Source organism: Protomyctophum bolini, assembly GCF_963924005.1.
Source record: "Protomyctophum bolini genome assembly, chromosome: 4".
NCBI lineage: Eukaryota > Metazoa > Chordata > Actinopteri > Myctophiformes > Myctophidae > Protomyctophum > Protomyctophum bolini.
In genome coordinates this window covers 17,076,180-17,095,348 of record NC_137865.1, presented here as the reverse complement: position 1 = coordinate 17,095,348, position 19,169 = coordinate 17,076,180, and the positions used below count along the sequence as shown (strand labels likewise).

Sequence of the window (19,169 nt, the reverse complement as noted above, 5' to 3'; positions counted from 1 at the left end):
AGTCGAAGTACAAAATTATTAGCAATCAGTCCACTTCAAGTAGCAAAAGTAAGTGAATCGTGAAACATATCATTTTGAAGTCTGAACTACCCACAGGAGAGCTGTGGGCAGCTCAATCTGCAGCTGCAGAAAAAGTAGGAGGTATACTATACAGCCTTTTGGCTTCAGAACATCCCATTCCTTTGACAGGATAGGCTTTATTCTGCATATACTTGCCATATATTGCCATATGTTAATATATTTAAAATAAAATTATAGCACCACCATTAGCCTTTTCATGTCGTGCACCCCCTAGAAGGTTCTCGCGCACCACAAGGGGTGCACGCACCACAGTTTGTGAACCACTGGCTGCTTAGGGCATGGCTGGAAGTGGGGTCCGGGACCCCCAGGGGTCCTTGATGGAGTTCCAGGGGTCCCCAGCTAAATGATAGTTTGGAACCAAATGGACCCTTATGGGTATGTAACTCTCTGAGTTACAAATGGAACCAAATGGACCCGTTATTTGGTTCCATTTGTACACTCTCAGAGTTAAATTAACATTGATTTTACAATATAAATTGGGGGTCCCAGTCCCAGAGATAGAAATGCCATTAAATGGCGGTGTGTAGACTAAAGCATGTTGAACTGGCGGATCAGGTTGAGAATCACTGCTATAGAGCCGTAAAAATCTTCTGTTATGGGGGTCCCTGGCATATCTTTTAAAAAGGGGGTCCGTGGGCTAATTAGTATCAATTTGGGTGTCCTTGACATGAAACAGTTTGGGAACCACTGGTTTAGGGTAGATGACAGAGTACAGCAACTTGCAATGGGCCTGTTCTACAAGATATGCGACACCACAAAGACACCATGTACCTGTCAAACAAACAATTTCCTGAACGTCAACACCAGCCACCAGAGGGAGCTCCACAAATCACATTAAACCCAGATTTGGCTCAAACAAGGGGTTAAATTAATATTGCTCCTACGCCACAAAGAAATGTGTAACTCCCTACCCAATGAATGTGAATCCCTACTCTCCTTCAAAACCACTCTCAAAGAGCAAATACAAAAAAGATAGAATATATGATGTTTTTGCATAGTACTGTATATTTGTATGTCAATAAATCTCATATCTCATCATAATCTCATCATAGCGTGCCACCGAGTGCCGCGCTACGAGCTTGTAAATGTGCTATTTTTGAAAAATCGTGAAAATGTGGCACAAATCATTGAATATTCTTTCAGAGCGAATGTTTTTACTGACATAGAAACAACTTTTAGGATTTAGAAGATTTTTTTTAAAGTAACAACTGAGGTCACATTCTCACCTAATACTCGATGCGAATGGGCGGAGAAGTTGGGATTCTTGCATATTTAATTTGCTGCGGTTTGCCTTCACACTGTCATCCCCAGCAATTGGAAACGCAGCAGGGGGGACCTTTATCAATGTGTTCCATTCATAAACTAGCCTACACAGTGAAATCTATGGTAATAAAATAAATCACTATGCGCACGCAGACATGCACTGTTCTTTTGGGCATGGAGGCACAGCGCTGAGTGCACTGATATAACAGACATCAGCGCCCAGTCCCCACACAGTGACAGCACTCCATGTTTACGGCACGCACAGACAGACAGACAGACAGACAGATATTCTGTAGGCTATAATACACTGCAGTGTTTTTATGCGTTTCCTTAAGCAATTGATGAATGTACTATTACTCGTCCTGCCAAACGAAGTGCACTTTCTGACAATGCGCAGCAGGATTCGTTTTAATTGCAGCAAAGCTTTCTGGTGTGAATGTCACCTGAGACAAGGGAAGATACCAAACAAAGAGAAAGAGGAGGAAGATGTGCTTCTTACCCGTGACACCTCAGCCAGATGAGTGTTCATGTCCTGGTCACTGACTGATACCATCTGCCTGATGCCCTTGTAGTAGCTGCATGCATGAGCACGCGCACGCACACACGCACACACGCACGCAAGCACGCAAGCAGACAGACAGACAGAAAAGGGGGGACAGAGATTAGATGATTATCACGATGCAATTGATAATGACAAGCCTTTCTCAATCCATCAGCATTTTAAGCTGGGGGGAAAAATAGATTGGAAGTGCGTTTGGCGAAGTGCCGACTGGACTTACTCATCTACCATCTTCTTGTAGGTCGAGATCTCCTTTGCATAGAGTAGTTTATTACTTGGAGAATCCTGCAGGACACAGGGTGCAGAGACCATGTTAATGAAAACACTGACCCTCCCTCGGTCACAGCGACCTTTAATCTCCTCCGCTCAGACTTAATCCACTTGGTTCAATTCCGGCAGCTCCCCTGCTTAATTTCCATTTTTGCAGACACATATCGTCGCTGTCGGGCAGAAGCTGTATCTCCATTTTTCATCCTTTTATGCTTAAAAAAAGCCCTACTTTATACGTGGTGTGTAGCGCAAAAGTTGCGAAAATAGTAACAACACACAATTCACAACATGTTGCAATGCAGCATGTTGTGAAGTTGTACTGTAGATGTGCTACTTTGGCTATCTTGTGCATTTCCGCCTATAATGACATGCCCAAAGACTGTCTTGTAGGATTTATTAACAAGATCTTGTGATTGAATGGCATCTTCTCTGTTTGTGTGAGTTATAGCATTGGTTCTCAAAGTGGGGTCCTTGAGGGGGTTCCAGGAGGTCCCTAGCTAAATTAATGATAGACTAATTAATGATAGGAATCAAATGGACCGTGAAATTATACTGTATCTATGAGTGTATGAATGGAATAACTACATTGGATCCATTATTTGGAACCCAGGTTTTTCATTTCCATTTCCTGGAAAATAACATTGTTGGACACACAAGGTTTCAGCCCCCAGCGATGATATCCTCCTACTCACTTTCCCTCTTGCACGCCCATAAGCAGTACAGTACCCCCTGTCCCCCCCTAAATCCCCACCCCATAAGCAGTACAGTACCCCCTGTCCCCCCCTAAATCCCCACCCCATAAGCAGTACAGTACACTCACCCGGCTGAGCTTGTGCTCGCTCTTGGTGCAGGCGTCCATGAATGTCTGGGCGATGACGGAGAGCGATGCGTCCACCACCTCGGTCACGTGCACGTCGAAGATGAAGTGGGGATTCTTCAGGATGTTCACCCAGAACCTCAAAGGCAGGCTAAAGCAGGAATGTCAAAGAGAAAATGTTATTATATACGCGCCATTCTCAACCTGTGAGCTGGATTAGCCGCCCGAATAATTGGCAAAAGAAGATATTATTGATTATAGCATCACGTAATGGTGTGAGAATCCATGGCCCTCATTTATCACCGCAATTTTCGGCATTCATCATTCCAGCGTGACTTTGAATTTGGACGTACGCCAGGCCAAAACTCCCGTCAGACCGGGAGCTGTCGTTGACTTTGTCTGCACCTGTTTTTCTGTCGTAGACAAGCGGAGGAGCATTGTCTGAACTGCAACAGGCATCTAAAGTTACGTATGTATGGCTGTCCCTCGTACAAACCTAGTTACCCGGGGTGACCAGGCTTTTTCCGCTCGGGCACCCAGACTGTGGAACGCACTGCCAGTGAACATTAGGGTAGCCCCATCCATCCCCCTATTTAAGTCCCACCTTTACAGTATACAGTATACAGTGAGTGTTTTTTAACGACTTAATTAGTCAATTGTACATACATGCTTGATATTGTTTTGTGTGCCATTATAATTTTGTTACTGTGTGTTTCTTGTTGTTTTTAATCTTGTTCTGTGCAGCACTTTGGAACTATGTTTTGAAAAGCGCTATACAAATAAAGTTCATATATCATATCATATCATATAAAAATATACATATATTTTGTAAGAGGCATACATCGACGATATGTAATTTGAAATTGGTGGGATATTTCCAACTGTACAAGCAATTAAAACTGCGCAATTAAAAACAATATAACATGTTAAATTAGATGCTTAATCAAACAGTGCTTTACTAGCTCTGTAAAAACATATGTGCGAGATGATTTTGACCGCGGACAGCAGCGGGAGATGACGCGCCTATAAATAATCACTGTGATGAAATAACATTTAGATTTTGACATGAATGGACACGCTCGGCTATTTTATTTTATTATTATTAAGTGACAAAGCCTATTTGCAACGATATTATAGGCTAAGTTAGGTGCTTAATCGTTCTCCTAATTAAATAAGTGCTTTAACAGTCATTCAGATAGATTGCAGGTCCAGATCATCAGACCTACAGTAGGCTGAGCTTGTGGCGATGTCTTGTCATGTCATGGACAGTGAGGTCTGAAGTTATATAGGCTAGTACGCATGGTGCAACGGTCTGTGTTAAGGATAGAAACGACACGCTCCAAACCTGGTGATATCTTCACACTGTGGAACACCAGCCTTCTTCATCCTCACTCATCCAGTATGTTTATGCATGATGCCATTCATTCATCAATCAGTGATCACGCCACGTTGATTATGAGTTTCTGCCTGCCTTGTCACTGTTGCCAGCTATCTGTCATTAACGTGGCGTCAACATTGATATACAAATAAAGTTTTATAATTTTTATTATTATTATTATGTAAAGCAGGAAAACGATATGCACATCCCAGTTTCAGAATACGGTGCTGGATCCAAAAAATGACTAATGAAGAAAAAAGTGGAATGACCGCACACGATATAATTCTGCTCCCCGTCTTTTTTATTTCAACTTATAAATACAACAACGTTTCACCCCTCCGGGCATTCTCTCTCCGGGCTTGAGAATGCCCGGAGGGGTGAAACGTTGTTGTATTTATAGGTTGAAATAAAAAAGACTGGGAGCAGAATTATATCGTGTGCGGACATTCCACTTTTTTCTTCATTTTATTATTATTATTACTCACAGCAGTCCGACTCGCGGGGTGGGGGGGGTGGGGGGGGGTGTCGCTTTAACATGCAGTGCACTTAAGAATGGGTTAAATTATATCCTACAAACCTATTCTATTCATGATGATGTAACTGTGATACTGTATGTGATTAATGTAGCCTATACAGTACTTGACAAAGGTTGTGGCCTCACGGAATAGTTTCTTTCCAGTTTGCCCAAATACATAGGTGCGTGCATGCATGCGTGGGTGCGTGCATGAATGCGTGGGTGGGTGGGTGCGTGCGTGCGTGCGTGGACATGACAGGCAAGCGAGGCGAGAGAGTCAGAGGGAAACCTTTTTATTGGCTTTCCATCATGTAACTACTGTATGGTTTCCATACGTTGTTTGGTCGTTTTGCAGTTGTTCATGTCACAAAAGCGAGGGCGAGGCTTGATTTTATAGGGCGTGCCAGACTGATTTCAGCCATCACATTATGCAAAGATCAGCTGTTGTTTGCGATCACTTCATAAATGCTGTGCCGACGTGAATGTACGGCAAACCCCACACTCAAAGTTGAGGTAGAATTTACACTCCATTGATAAATGACGGCCCATATGTTTCTATATGTAGGCCTACATTATATGCATATTTGTGTGTTTATGTGTGCATTCATTTGGATGTATGGGGCGCCGGTGGCCTAGCGGTTAAGGCACAACCACATATAGGCCCTACTGCAGCCTGACAGCATGTCACAGGTTCGATTCCCAAGCCCGATGACCTTTGCTGCGTGATACATTTTATGTAAGAGAAAAATCACACCTGTGTGAACTGAGTGGTGCGATCAATTGACTATTAAAATAAATTATTCTCTGAAAATGCACACGGACCACCCATCTGACCACTTAACATGGCTGCAGCGTTTGCATTTTACAGTGGGCCCTGATCCAGAAAAGGTTGAGAAAATGTGTTATTAATAACTGTATTAATCATTACTTCAGCTATTATGGTAAACACCAGATGGGGAAATGACACCATCCCTGATCCTGTCACAGTTATATAACGTGGCGGCATAAGCGCAGTAGGCAATTAAATGTGTGAAAACCCTTAAGCCTAATTTATACTCGCTGAATATAACTGGGTCACATTTGTTCAGTCAAAAACAGGTGAGCGACACATACTGTAAGAATACTTCTCCAGCGCCTTCATCACCGTCCAGCCACACCGGCTGAAGGTGGATCGCCACGGCCTGGTGGCCTAGCTGGTGACCAGCGCACCAGCAAGCCTCAGTATGTCAGACTGAGACTGGTGGCCTGGATTATGGACCAGTGCACCAGCAAGCCACAGTAGGCTACCAGGGACATGCACACATAGACATCAAACTTAGGGGGCTTCAGCCCCTGCCCTTTTACCCGTCTGTAAAACAACTGCCCTTTCCAGACCACGAATGCAACATGTACTATGGTGAAAGAAATGCACATGATGCCACTCCTTTCCATGCCATGCCGGAAGGCAGCATTCAGGAGAATTGCTTTTTTTCCCCCGAAGGCTCCTGAACTTGAATGCAGCATTTTGCGTTAACAAATTTGTTAAGAAATCCACCGCATCTCCACTATATAGCTAAAGAGTGCTGGGCTGCGCCCTGGAAATAGTTGATCTACAAGCTCTCAACGCGTTGCAGCACGACGCGTTGTGAGCTATTTTTGCCCTTTTTTCAGCCCCTCGATCTCTAACACTCTCTGCATGTCCCTATAGTGTAGGTAGACTACAGTATGTCAGACTGGGGGTCTGGATTACGGACCGGCGCACCAGCTACCCTCAGTATGTCAGACTGCAGTGCGTCCTGCCAGATGTGCTTAATTGTGAGCAACACGGGCGCTCGCCAAGGAATCTCGCTGTCACCTTTCATGTTAACCCTCAATCAAATCTATCAAAATGTACAGTACCTAAATTATTAAGGTAGAAAGTACTAATTATGTAGAAAGTTTTCAAATGTATAAAACGTATACAATCTTTTGAAATAGCAGGAGCTTGTAGATTGGCTAATAATCAAAATCTACAAAGTAACTAGTAACTCAAGTTTTCTAATAACTGTACTGGAGTAAAAAGTGCTGCATTTGACTCTGATATGTAGTGGAGTAGAAGTAAAAGTATACAAAAATGGAAATACTCCAAAAAGATAATTTCAACCACCGTGGATGACTATGAGGATGACAGTGAGGAGGATCGAGAGGTTAATCGGTTGGTGTGACAACAATCACCTTCAGCTCAACATCAGAATCACCAAGGAGCTGGTAGTGGTAGGGGACTGAATGAGGTGGACACCTACAGTAGTACATAGTCAAATCCTTAGTGTTAAAATGCACCCATTTGTAACTCGAGGTGAGTGTACAAACGCAAATGGACCGTCCTCAACACAGAGTTACTGTGTACAACCGAGTGCACTACAAGATAGCGCCGAAGATGCAGAAAGAAAGCTGCCGTCGGCCAATTTAGAGCAATTCCCTAAACAGGTATTAAGAGTTACAACAGTGCATTATCATTTTGCAATAAAGTGAACCCTTATCCTGCTCCCCATCAGATGGTTCCTGGCTGACTGTATACAAAAGGCTACGATAAACGGTTCCCAGTCCCTAATTCCATGTTATGTCCCGCCTAATGAATCGTGATTGGAAATGCCAAACTAAACAGCAAAAACGCTCATCTTCCAAATCCTCCGCTCTCTGACAACATAAAGAGTCGGGACTACAAAATGAATGCTTCAGTAGGCCACGCATGCTAATTTCCATTCAGAACACACAAACGACCCGGGCCGCCGGCTCCATGCAATTCCTGCCAATACCGCATACTGCCAATACCGCATCCGCCTTGAATTTCAAAGAGTACCCCCCCCCCCCCCCCTAACGCATTCTGGAATGTTCCTGTCCTTGATCAGAGCGAACGCTGATGCGATTCTGCCGCCGTTCATTCATTTGCTTCCATCCATCTCCCCCTGCAGTTGCAGTGGAACCAAAACAATAAGATGCATAGAAAAATAAACTTCCTTACAATCATACAGTGAAATTACCAAGGGACATAATTACTATAATTAGTGTGTTTGTCGTTATGGCTGTATATTACGACATATTCATATTTAATACATGGTCCCTCCGGCATGTTTGATAAACAGAAGGAGCCAGATTGTTAGAAGGCGTAAAAAGTAAGTAATTAAATTGCTCAACTCCTGTCCTTCCTTGTTGCTGTGCATTGTCTCGGTGCCAGGCTCGTGTCAATCACTGACATATATATGATGCCCTGTCTTGTATGCATGAGCCTGAGCCAACATGACACTAATTTATGCACTTAAAATGTCACACGGGAGCACAGCAATGCGAATGCAAACTAAGCGAGCTGAAATTGTGCATTTGTATTCAGCCAATTCCTCCGATAAGTAAGTTCACATCTTCGGAGAGTTGTCTCTGTGAGTGGGATGTACTGTATGTACATATGTGTGTGGGGTCTGCGACTGTCAAACCGCGACAGCTGTGCTTGTTTGCGTGTGTGTGCGTGTGTGTGCGTGCGTGCGTGTCTGTGAGATAGACTGCTAGAGGGGGAAGGAGAGTGTGTGTGCGTGTGCGGACAAATACAGACAGACGTTAACAAGCAGAAGAGGTACTGTACACGTGTATAGCTGCAGCAGTGTTTTTTACCCTAGTCCCTGAGTGGTGTCGTGTCATGTGTGTGCGTGCGCCTACAGTATGTCGACATCATACCTGTTTGTCTTCCAGATGTGGATACACTCCTCGTCCACATTGTCGTGTTTCAGCGCCTGCTCATCCAGAAAGTCAAAGAAGTATTTGACAGCGGGCGGTACGACCGCCCCGGAGCACAGCACGCTGCGAAAGAAGTCATCCACAAACTGCTGCAGTGTTCCCTGGAGGGGCCACACGCACACACACACACACACACACACACACACGTTTGTGATACTCCACTTGTGAAGGACATCAGCATTTTAGGAGACCGATTTTATGAATGACATAATTGCACAATGTGTTTCTCAAATTCTACAATACTTGTGGGGATATTTGGCACAAATAATGTAATAAAATACAAGCAAATCACAGACACACACACATGCTCACGCACACACACCCATGCACACACACACACACACACACACACACACACACACACACACACACACACACACACACACACACACACACACACACACACACACACACACACACACACACACACACACACACACACACACACACACACACACACACACACACACACACACACACAGACGAGACGGACAGGGCAGAGATGAAGAGCAATGCCAAAAGCATTGAGTAAAACTCAAACATTAGCACAGAATGTGGAGGTCTATTCTACAGCCGCCCTAGGGAGTAAAACGATGGAAGCTGCTCCTAATTCCAGCACAAATATACTGTCTAATTTATACCCCCATCGCAAGGCGGCATTACGCGCTGTAAAGATCAGCTCTTTTTTTGGCAAGTGCATTGGGGTATAAATTGAGCTCAAACGTCTGCCCTTGTGGCATTCCTGCACCTGGCACCCAATCCAAATCTATAGGAGCAATAATTCTGTTGCTGACGGGTAGAAACCTTGCATCTCCAAAACGGTTCCCCTTTTTATTATTATTTTAAAAAGAAAACATTTTTTAAGATCAGCTATTTTCACTGCTTTTGCTCAACACTTGCATTCATTTATGAAAAAACAAACAAGCACAAGTTGAAAATATGACCACACAAGGTTTCTACCCGACAGCAACGATTATGCTCATGCGATTTCCAACCCAGGCCAGCAGAGCCAAATTGCCAGAACCGATAAATAAAGGATTTAATAACTGCCGCTTGTACCTTGACAGAGAGCAGTCGTGTGAGATAAATCTCTGTGATGGCTTTGGTCATGGACTTGTCCTTCATGCTGCCTCTCTTGGACTTGATCTCGTCCAGTTCGTCCGCCGGCCGCACCAGATGAAACACCTTATCGTCTTCCAACAAGGCGTTCCCTAAAAACAAATAAACACAAAACACATCATAATAACCACTAAGACCTGAGGCCCATTCTACAAATGCGTTCTAAACAGATTTATGACTGAAACGCATGTTGCTATATCACTGGTGGTGGCATTTTTGCGCTATGTATTTGGCCCCTATCTCAAAATAATTTGTTCCACCCCTAGAAGCAAAAAAAAATGTAAAATGTACCGGTATATATTCTTGATTTGCACAAACTTTCATGATTTTGTTGTTTGTTTTGGGTACGTCATTAAAGTCACAACATCATTTCCAAGTATAAAGTAGGGCTTAGATAGTTAATTAACCTAATGATAAATATGTCCATTCTTAAGTTCTCTCTCAAAGCTAGCTTCACAAAATATTCAATAAAAGGATAAAAGAAGACCACAAGGTGCTCCCAAACCAAATTTTAATTAAACAGGGTGAATATGAAAGAGGAAATGTTTAAAACAACAGGCTATTTTCACAGGCTGCATTCGTAAACCTGCATTTTATAGTGGTTTCTCAAAGTGAAAGCGTGATACATAAAACAAGAGGTATTAGCATGTCAAATGAGATTGGGGATGTTGACAAAAGCACTGGGGGGAAGACAAGGAAACTCCTGAGTTTACATCTCGTGTTTGCTCCCTTTTCCCCTTCAATTAAAGTGTGTGTGCGTTGCGTGTGTGTGTGGGCCGGGTGCGCGTGCGTGCGTGAGTATGTGTGTGTGTGTGTGTGTGTGTGTGTGTGCGTATGTGTGTGTGTGTGCGTGCGTGCGTGTGTGTGTGTGTGTGTGTGTGTGTGTGTGTGTGTGTGTATATGCGTGTGTACCATCAAAGAATTAAACTAAATTAAATTTTGATTTTCTTCACTCTAAAAGTTCACTCTTGGGGTGCTTGCGCAAAAATAATTTCATCCTCTCTTTCACGCCTGCTGTAAATGTGTCACACGTGTAATGTCACACCCTATGTCTAACATCATGTTGTACTGCTGTACTAGTTGGTCTATCTTATGCTACAGTATGTGTAATATGCAGATATATTTCATGTTTGCCTCTTCTTGACATTTTTTTCTTTACCGTTAGATTTTTCACCTTGCTCTCCCACCTTGCTCTCCCAAGTCTATTTAAAGCGGCATGTTTTGCACGTTAACATTAGTCTTTTCATTATGACTGCCCACGATCTTTGTGATTCATACAGTACGTTTGTTTACCTCAGTCACTGATACTAAATTCTGATATTTAATTTTTATTTTTTCTATGAATCTGTGACCTGACACCCATACTGTTACAAAATGTAAATAAAAAGATTTTGAAAAGAAAGAAAACACATAAACGTAACGTACTCTCTTCGTGGTTTTCCTGGTGTTGGTCGTAGTTGTGTGGAGGGTGGAGCACCCTGGACAGCACCAGTGTGGCATTGTCCCGCACCTGAAAGACATGTGACATCAGGTCATATACTGTATGTACTGTATGCACACGCACACAAATCATCATCTTCTTCCCCATTCAGATTTCCAGCCCGCACACAGTAGAGGGAAAAATAATAATTCAGCTATACTCTACACTTGGAGATTGAGGGATGCTTTGAAAAAACAAACAAACAAACAAACAAAAAAGTAATACAGTTAAAAACCTGACTAGCTAAAAGTTAGTGAGGCGATACGTTGCACTCGTGAGTGATCACCGATTTAAATAACTTAAACTTATTTAAAGTAGAAAGTACTCATTATGTCCCATTTCGTGCTATCACGATGCGACGCATTGTGAGCTTGTAAATCAGCTACTTTCAAATGGCCGAAATATATAGAGTTTAAGTGGTTAATGTATATTAAAGCAATAAGCCACGAGAGGTCTCAGGTTACTGGGTATTTTACAATGGCTGGGAGGCGTAGGCAGACCTGACGCGCAGTGGAGGGTCTTCTACCCCCGTTTTAATATTTTACAGTACACCACTGTTTCCCAAACAGTGGGTTGGATCAATTTGTGGGTCGCGGACACATTTTGTATGGGCCCCCTTTACTTTTTGTTGCATGCCTGCACAAGTACATGTCCAGTTGTACATGTGTTCATACAATTGTGGGCTACTTTCACATCAATAGTCAATACTGCCTCTGACGTCAAGCCCTTTTCTCTGCATGTCTCAGAAACAAATTCATAATCAATACCAATGACTGTTGGTCCTAGTTGGGTCTTTAGCTGGTATTTACTGGCCATTTTATTATTGACCCCGCGAACACGGCGACAGGCACTATATTCTGACACGAGCGATGAAATCTATGGCAGTGGGCCTTCTCTGTTCTCTCCAAGAACAACAGTCAGTTGGAGAGAGACTAAAAGGAGACAGCAGAAACAAACTTTAGAAGGAAGTGGATTTTACAGGTTAAAAAAAGAAGTAAGATGGAGCGTTTTGTGAATGACTCCAACTGGTCCAGAATCAATACGGAAATTAAATGGCGGTTGTGTCATTACCACAGATCCTCAAGGACAATAGACCACTCCAAGTCAGTTTGTTATTGGACAAAAGGAATAAAGCATCCGAGACATGCTCCAGTGCTTTAGTCTACGGGGGTGGCCATAGCTGAATGGTTAGAGAGCCCGCCTGGGAATGGTATACAATGGTATTGATGCATGTCAATCTCACGTTGTAGTGTGCGAGGGTGTTGAGGCGTCTCCATCGGCCCTCCTTCTGCGATGTCACGTCCAGGTCTGACAGGATCTGCCCGGTGGAGCCCGGTCGCCACTCTGTGGTGAAGAGGCAGGAGCAGCAAGTCAATTCAAGTGCTTTAACGCAGGGGTCCGCTGGAGTTACTACAGGGGCCACTTTGTGTGATAGGATATCTTTTGTCTTTAGCCTACATTAAAACCACTTGGAAACCATGTGCACCTCACAGTTCAATTTTAGCCTAGTTATAGCTTAATTAAAGGCCTTTTAACCAATTCAGAACGGGAACCTTTGGTGTTTTAAGGATTATGTTATACTTTAGCTATTGAAAAATAACAGATCTACAGGCTCATAGCGCGGCACCGAGTGCCGCGCTATGAGCTTGTATGTCTGCTATTTTTGAGAAATCGTGAAAATGTGGCGCAAATCTTTGAATATATATTCTTTCAGAGCGAACATTTTTAGCTCAAATCTGTGCTTCTGGGGGCGTCACTGGAACAACATATTTTCAGAGGGGCGTCGGCGGCCAATATCATATATTTTTGGGGGTCCTTGACATGAATATGTTTGCGAACCAACGACAGACATGGGTTTTTCAGAAAACTGTCAGGACTTTTTAAATTTCGACATCAGGCCTAAATGGGTTAATTAAAGGCCTTTTAAGTCAAGACTTATGCATTATAGTAAAAAGCCATTTAAGCTATAACTAAGCTAATGCTTGTGTTAGTGTGAGGTGGTGCAACCCCCTATTGAACCGCAACATCCCTATTCTGAGGACAGCTTTAGCCAAAAATAGCAGATCCACAAGCTCACAACACCTGCCACCGTCTATTTTCGGCAAAGAGGTTTGGTGTAAAAGTTCAGAGTGAAAGGTCGAGTTTATGTATTGATGGCTTAAATAGTTGTCTGACAATACACAATATGAATCCAACATACACAGCTGAGAGTGCTCTCAAACAACACTATGAAATGAAAAGTATAATCTGCAACATGTTCCTGCTTCATCTCTCTCTCTCTCTCATCTAGGGGGGTCCTTGGGCTGAAAAACATTGAAGACCCCTGGTGTAACAATTAACTGATTTATCGCACCGGTGACACTATAAGGGGCATAGCAGGGATTTGAAGTTATACAGCTGAGAATTGCAAGGGAGGGATCAGGGATGTTTGTATTTGTTTTCGCAGCAGGTGCATTTGATCATTAGCAAGTAACCCATGGAGTGTTAAGTGAACTGTGTCTATGCTTGGCATTTCCATTTTATTGTCGTCATTGTGTTTTATATCCCCCCCCCCCCCACTCCCTTGAAACCACCGCACAGTTGCGTCTCTCACCTGTCTCTGCGTTTTTTTATAATTTTAGCATTGTATTTTTTTATCGTGTTGCCGAGCTGAAATGAAAAATATGTTTTACACACTTTTAGAGACATAATTAAAAGTAGATGGCAAACAAAAACGACAAAGGAAACGTGATACGTGTTTAACTTTACACGTCAGCAAGCCCTGCATTAAAAACATGATTTCATTCACCTGTGAGTTTCTCATTATGGAGACACTCCACTGCTGTTTGAATATACTGCTGTATGAACTTTCAGTTCAGCAACATTTCAGTACAGGACTTTTACTTGTAGTTCAGTACCTTTCTATAATGGTATTGCTACTTTTTACTTTTTTTTAAGTAAAAAGATAAAATCTGAGTACCTCTTCCACCAAATACCACAAAATGACGTCGCTTTCTGAAATGATCATAGCGTGCTATGACAACAGACCACAGCTCATTACACAGTCATGTTATTCATTCAAAAATAGCAGCCAGATTCTGGGAAGTTATCTCTCTGATTCAACTTGAAAGCGCATCGATGTCTACTTATCTAAAATTCATAAAGAAATGCAATCCAAGCGGCATGTTTGGGAATATAGACCGCCTTTGATGTTGTCGGAGAATGTCTGTGAGGAGCTTTAGGCTTTCATGCCATTTTCCCTGAGCTCTGTGATTAATGCAAGCGAGCAAAACTTTGTTTAGGGATGAGGAGGACTCGTTGCATTGTGTTGCCGCCTCCGCCTATATGTCCTCGGCATCATTAAATGCCTCTTGCACTCCGAAGAGAAGGAGAGGTCATTTTTAAATTGATCAAACAAACGCCTGTTCCCCCGAATGCATGTCTGTTGGGAGGAAGCGTGGCCGTGTTCGACAAGAACCGCTCATCCGATCGACTTTGTAGTTCCTTGGGTCGTCGTCAGCAATACCCCATTATTACCCCGGCCAAGTGTGACCGTGGAGCGGATGAGCGGATCTGGAGATATGCAAAGGACAGATATCGTACATACTGGTACAACAGAGATTCCTGGAATTTATAGATAAAATAACCAATTTCAGATTTATACACATGAACCCTACCTGAACCCTATTCTATCTATATTCTATAACTAAAAGTGTTAACACTAGCCTAAGCAGTCAATCTGACCGATTTTGAGAGTGGATTTTCTTTGCCCATGAAGTGCTGAGAAAGTTCCCCTTAAATATTCGATATAAAATCATCTGTTTTTCTTTTTTCATCTGAAACATTTTATAAATATGATTTTAGGCATAATTATACATATGTCTGCTCGTTTTCGCCAAAAGGACCCTTTCGCTTTTTTAGCTTTGTCTAAATAATGCTATTTTTTAAATGATGGATTAACGCCAATTAATAAATTCTCGTTCTCTCGGGCGTGGCGACCTGGACAAAGGTAGATTAATCTCGTTATCTCGAGCGTGGCATCTAAACAGTTAAAGGCAATGGCATGTGGCACGGTGATTGGTTTTATTATTGTAACGCCCAAACCACACCTATGCATAATGTGGTAGCGGAGGTGTTTTAGGATTAGACTGTGGCACAAGATAGCAATTTTTACAGGGGAATGCAATGCTAAATCTCCAAATTATGGATTTAGTGCCTCTGACACAGCTGTTTTGACATGAAACTATTTGAGGAACACCATTCGCTCCAGATATGGCGCAAACATGGGGATGAATTAATTTTACTACTGTATGCCACCAAAATGTGGAATGCCCTATACCACCAGCCATGACCTACCTTCCTTCAAAACCACCAAAAAAAACACCTGCCTGCAATTTGCAACTGAACCTAGACTAGACGGGTAGCTTTCCAAATGAAATTACTGCTCCTAGTATTGATGATCTATTATTGTATAGTATTGCAAGTCTTTAAACTTCTTGAATTGAATACATACCGTAGGACCACAATGGAAACAACCTCTCAGGGCTTTTTATGCTAAGCTTTTAGCATTATTGTATAGCTGTACCTTTGCATCTGTGTCATTTTAGATTAATTTGGCTATTGAAAAATAGCAAGATATACAAGCTCACATCACGTCACTTTGTGCCATGCTATCTGCTATTTTTGAAAGATCTGTGCAAATCTTTGAATCTATTTCTGGAGGTTCCCTGGAAAACAATATTTTGCCAAAAACATATAATTGTGGGGGTCATTGACATGAAAATGTTTTGAGCACCATTCATATACTGGTAGTACTGTACCATTCGTTTTTCAGAAAACCTTTTTGTAGAATTGGCCTCAGGTCATAATGGGTTAATACAGCGTCACAATACTTTTAACCCATTTAGACCCGAGTAAAAAAATAATGCTATTTTTCAATAGCTAAATTATAACATAATGTTTAAAACACAAAAAGTGGTTCCCACCCAAAATGGGTTAAACACTTTATATATTCATATGTTTGCTAGAAAAAAATAGCATAAAAGTACATATGCTCTCAGCGTGTCACTTCATTCTGTGCGAGCTTGTACAATGTACATCTGCTATTTGTGAACATTTTATGAAAAATCACACACAAATCTTCTCTTCTGGGCGTCCCTGGCACAAATCCTTTTTACAGCTTGTGTGCCCACGTCACAAGACGTCCACAGACGACCTGGGAATTACCCGTATGGGGTGCCCAAGACGTCTGTGGACGTCTTTTATTTAAAAAAGAATATGTCAAAAAAATGTATGTAAAACTTGGGCACCCTGTTTTTTTTTTAAGTGTTGTGTGGGCACACAATGTGTTGGTGCGGGTCCGCAGCCAAATATCAATTTGGGGTTTCTTGACATGGAAGTGTACCAGAAGAGGGTCCATTCAGCCATGCACTCACCCAGCGCGACGCTGTCCACCTTGGGTCTCAGTGAGTAGGGCACGTTCCTGTGCACCGTCTCTATGATCTTCTCCTTCACCTGGGAGATGGTGTCACAGTTCAGCACCTTGACCGGCGTCACGTCCGGACCCTCGCCCTGCACCAGCACCTGCAGGGTCTGCAGCACGCACGCACACACACACACACACACACACACACACACACACACACACACACACACACACACACACACACACACACACACACACACACACACACACACTTAGGGGTGCAAGAGTCATTTGAACTCCATGAAGCCCGGGTTTTAAATTTGCCAAAAAAGTGACAGTTCTCTTCGTCCACAATTTTTCACAGTCTATTGTCACACACACACACACACACACACACACACACACACACACACACACACACACACACACACACACATATGCACACGTGCACGAACCAAAAGCCCTCTGTGTCCAGGTTGTCTTAGCAACCGCACCCTCAGTGTCGACACCTGCCAAGAAGGCCCTCTAATTAGAACAGGTGGAAGAAACAGTCACATACAAAGTAGCAATACCACAATGTGGAAATACTTGGCCCAAAGGTACTGGGAGATACATTTAAAGTACCAAAAGTAAATGTACTCATACACGTTATACTGTACATTTTTGTGAGATATTTCAGCATTTGTCTTCAGCTGATCTACAAGCTCACAATGCCTGCGCCGTTGTGTGAGCTTGTAGACTTTTAATTTTCAAATAGCTGAAGTATAGTATGGGTTTTGTTTTGTAATATTAATAAAATAAACTGCAAAGTAACTTGTAAGTAATGTTTTCAAATGATGTATTATAATTATTAAGTCTCGAAAGTATCGAAGTATCGAAAACTGGAAAAACTCAAGTAAAGTAAAAGTGCCTCAAAGTTGTACTTAAAATAGAGTACTTGGTAAGTAAGTAATTGTACTTGAGTTATTTTCCACGGCCGCTAATGAGCAGTATCGGCCCTGGGCTCTGAGAGTGCACTGTGGTGGGCCAAAGTGACACCTCCGGCTCTCTCTGTCAGAAATAGCAGCTGACCACTCCATAGACACACACAGAGAGAGCCATGGGAGACGTGGGTAACCCAATCTGACTGCCAGCAGCATCCCAGCCTGTCTCCATCTGCAGGGGACGGAAAGAGCCGGCCTCCCTGCCTGCCTTCGTCGGGTAGAAACCTCATATCTCCCATGTTCATGGCATAAAGCCAAATAAAATGTACTGAAACATTTTGACAGGCCACATCCCAATCTGCGATTGGTGAAGCGGCATGACAGGAGCCTCCCCACACAAGCGCTGTGTGTGTGTGTGTGTGTGTGTGTGTGTGTGTGTGTGTGTGTGTGTGTGTGTGTGTGTGTTGTGCACGACACACACACACACACACACACACACACACACACACACACACACACACACACACACACACACACACACACACATTTTATATTATCTAAATCAACACACACAGCCAACCAGTTGAAGAAAATCGCAGACCTTTGGGTTTTGTGGAATATCAGGGCCAATTATGATTTTGTGGAATATGCAAGCGCTGAAAATGTATTAAGATTGACCATTTCTAACACACTTTTAATCTTAAAATAACTAATAACCAAAAAATAGCTGATCTACAGGCTTACATGACTGTAGATCAGCTGCCATATTTCCGGTGCCCGACATGCTTCCAAATGAAATCAGTCGTGGCGACAGAGAGAGAATGCATGCATTATGTCAATTATGTTATATGTAGTACAATGTTCAACGTGTCACATCGATGGCTATTTCTGGAAACATTCTTTCTCCATTTTCTGAAATGTAACGACAGCTTTGGACATAAGAGGTTTTTCCCGGGTGCAACAGAATAAAAGTAACAGGAGCTATAGAGCTTCTTGCACGCATGCGGAGTGGAGCTCATTGTGTACTCTACTCTCTTCTCGCTAACACAATCACAGAAGGCGATCTGTCACGGCGGGGGGACGTGTAATTCGGTCTAATTTGATAATTGTCCCCGACAACGCCATTACCCGTGGGTCGCTTTATTTATGCAGACTTTTAACAGAAAACAGCTGGGTTCACATTAGCTCCCATTAAGCATGATGAGCAAAAAGGAAAAGGGAAAATACAAATACAAATAATTTGAGACTTCAGAGGAAGTCGCCGCTCTGCCGTGTCTGATGTGGATATGGCAGGTTTTCGGAAGGTCGGAGAATAAGTCATGGGGAGAGCTTAATTACCTGACCTATCTCTGAGAGAATACACATGGAACCAAATGGACTCTTATGGTTACATGTGTACACTATCAGAGTTAAATGAATGCTTAGGATTTGACAGTGCCGACGGCCAAAATGGCTTTGAAGCCCCGACAGCGTGTCCCAGGTTCAATTCCTGAGCCGGGCGGCGGATTCGCTGCATGTTACCCTCTCCCACTTTTCCTCACGCCAAACTGTGCTATCAAATTAAAGCCCCCCTCCCCTGTCTTTGAAATGAAAAAGGTTCAGAATCACCTGAACTGA

General features: G+C 42.8%; 1 protein-coding gene across 1 annotated transcript in view; it reads right to left on the bottom strand.

Annotated features, from left to right (window-relative positions):
* The window catches only part of plxnb2b (plexin b2b), a 204,363-nt gene that overhangs the window by 2,463 nt on the left and 182,731 nt on the right, over positions 1-19,169 (bottom strand). The window contains exons 29-36 of the mRNA XM_080761560.1: positions 16,640-16,796; positions 12,469-12,569; positions 11,171-11,255; positions 9,686-9,837; positions 8,567-8,727; positions 2,994-3,141; positions 2,124-2,188; positions 1,844-1,919 (exon numbers count right to left, since the gene is read on the bottom strand). Of these exons, the coding sequence (XP_080617686.1) occupies positions 1,844-1,919; positions 2,124-2,188; positions 2,994-3,141; positions 8,567-8,727; positions 9,686-9,837; positions 11,171-11,255; positions 12,469-12,569; positions 16,640-16,796 (945 nt within the window). The remainder of the gene's footprint in view (positions 1-1,843; positions 1,920-2,123; positions 2,189-2,993; positions 3,142-8,566; positions 8,728-9,685; positions 9,838-11,170; positions 11,256-12,468; positions 12,570-16,639; positions 16,797-19,169) is intronic.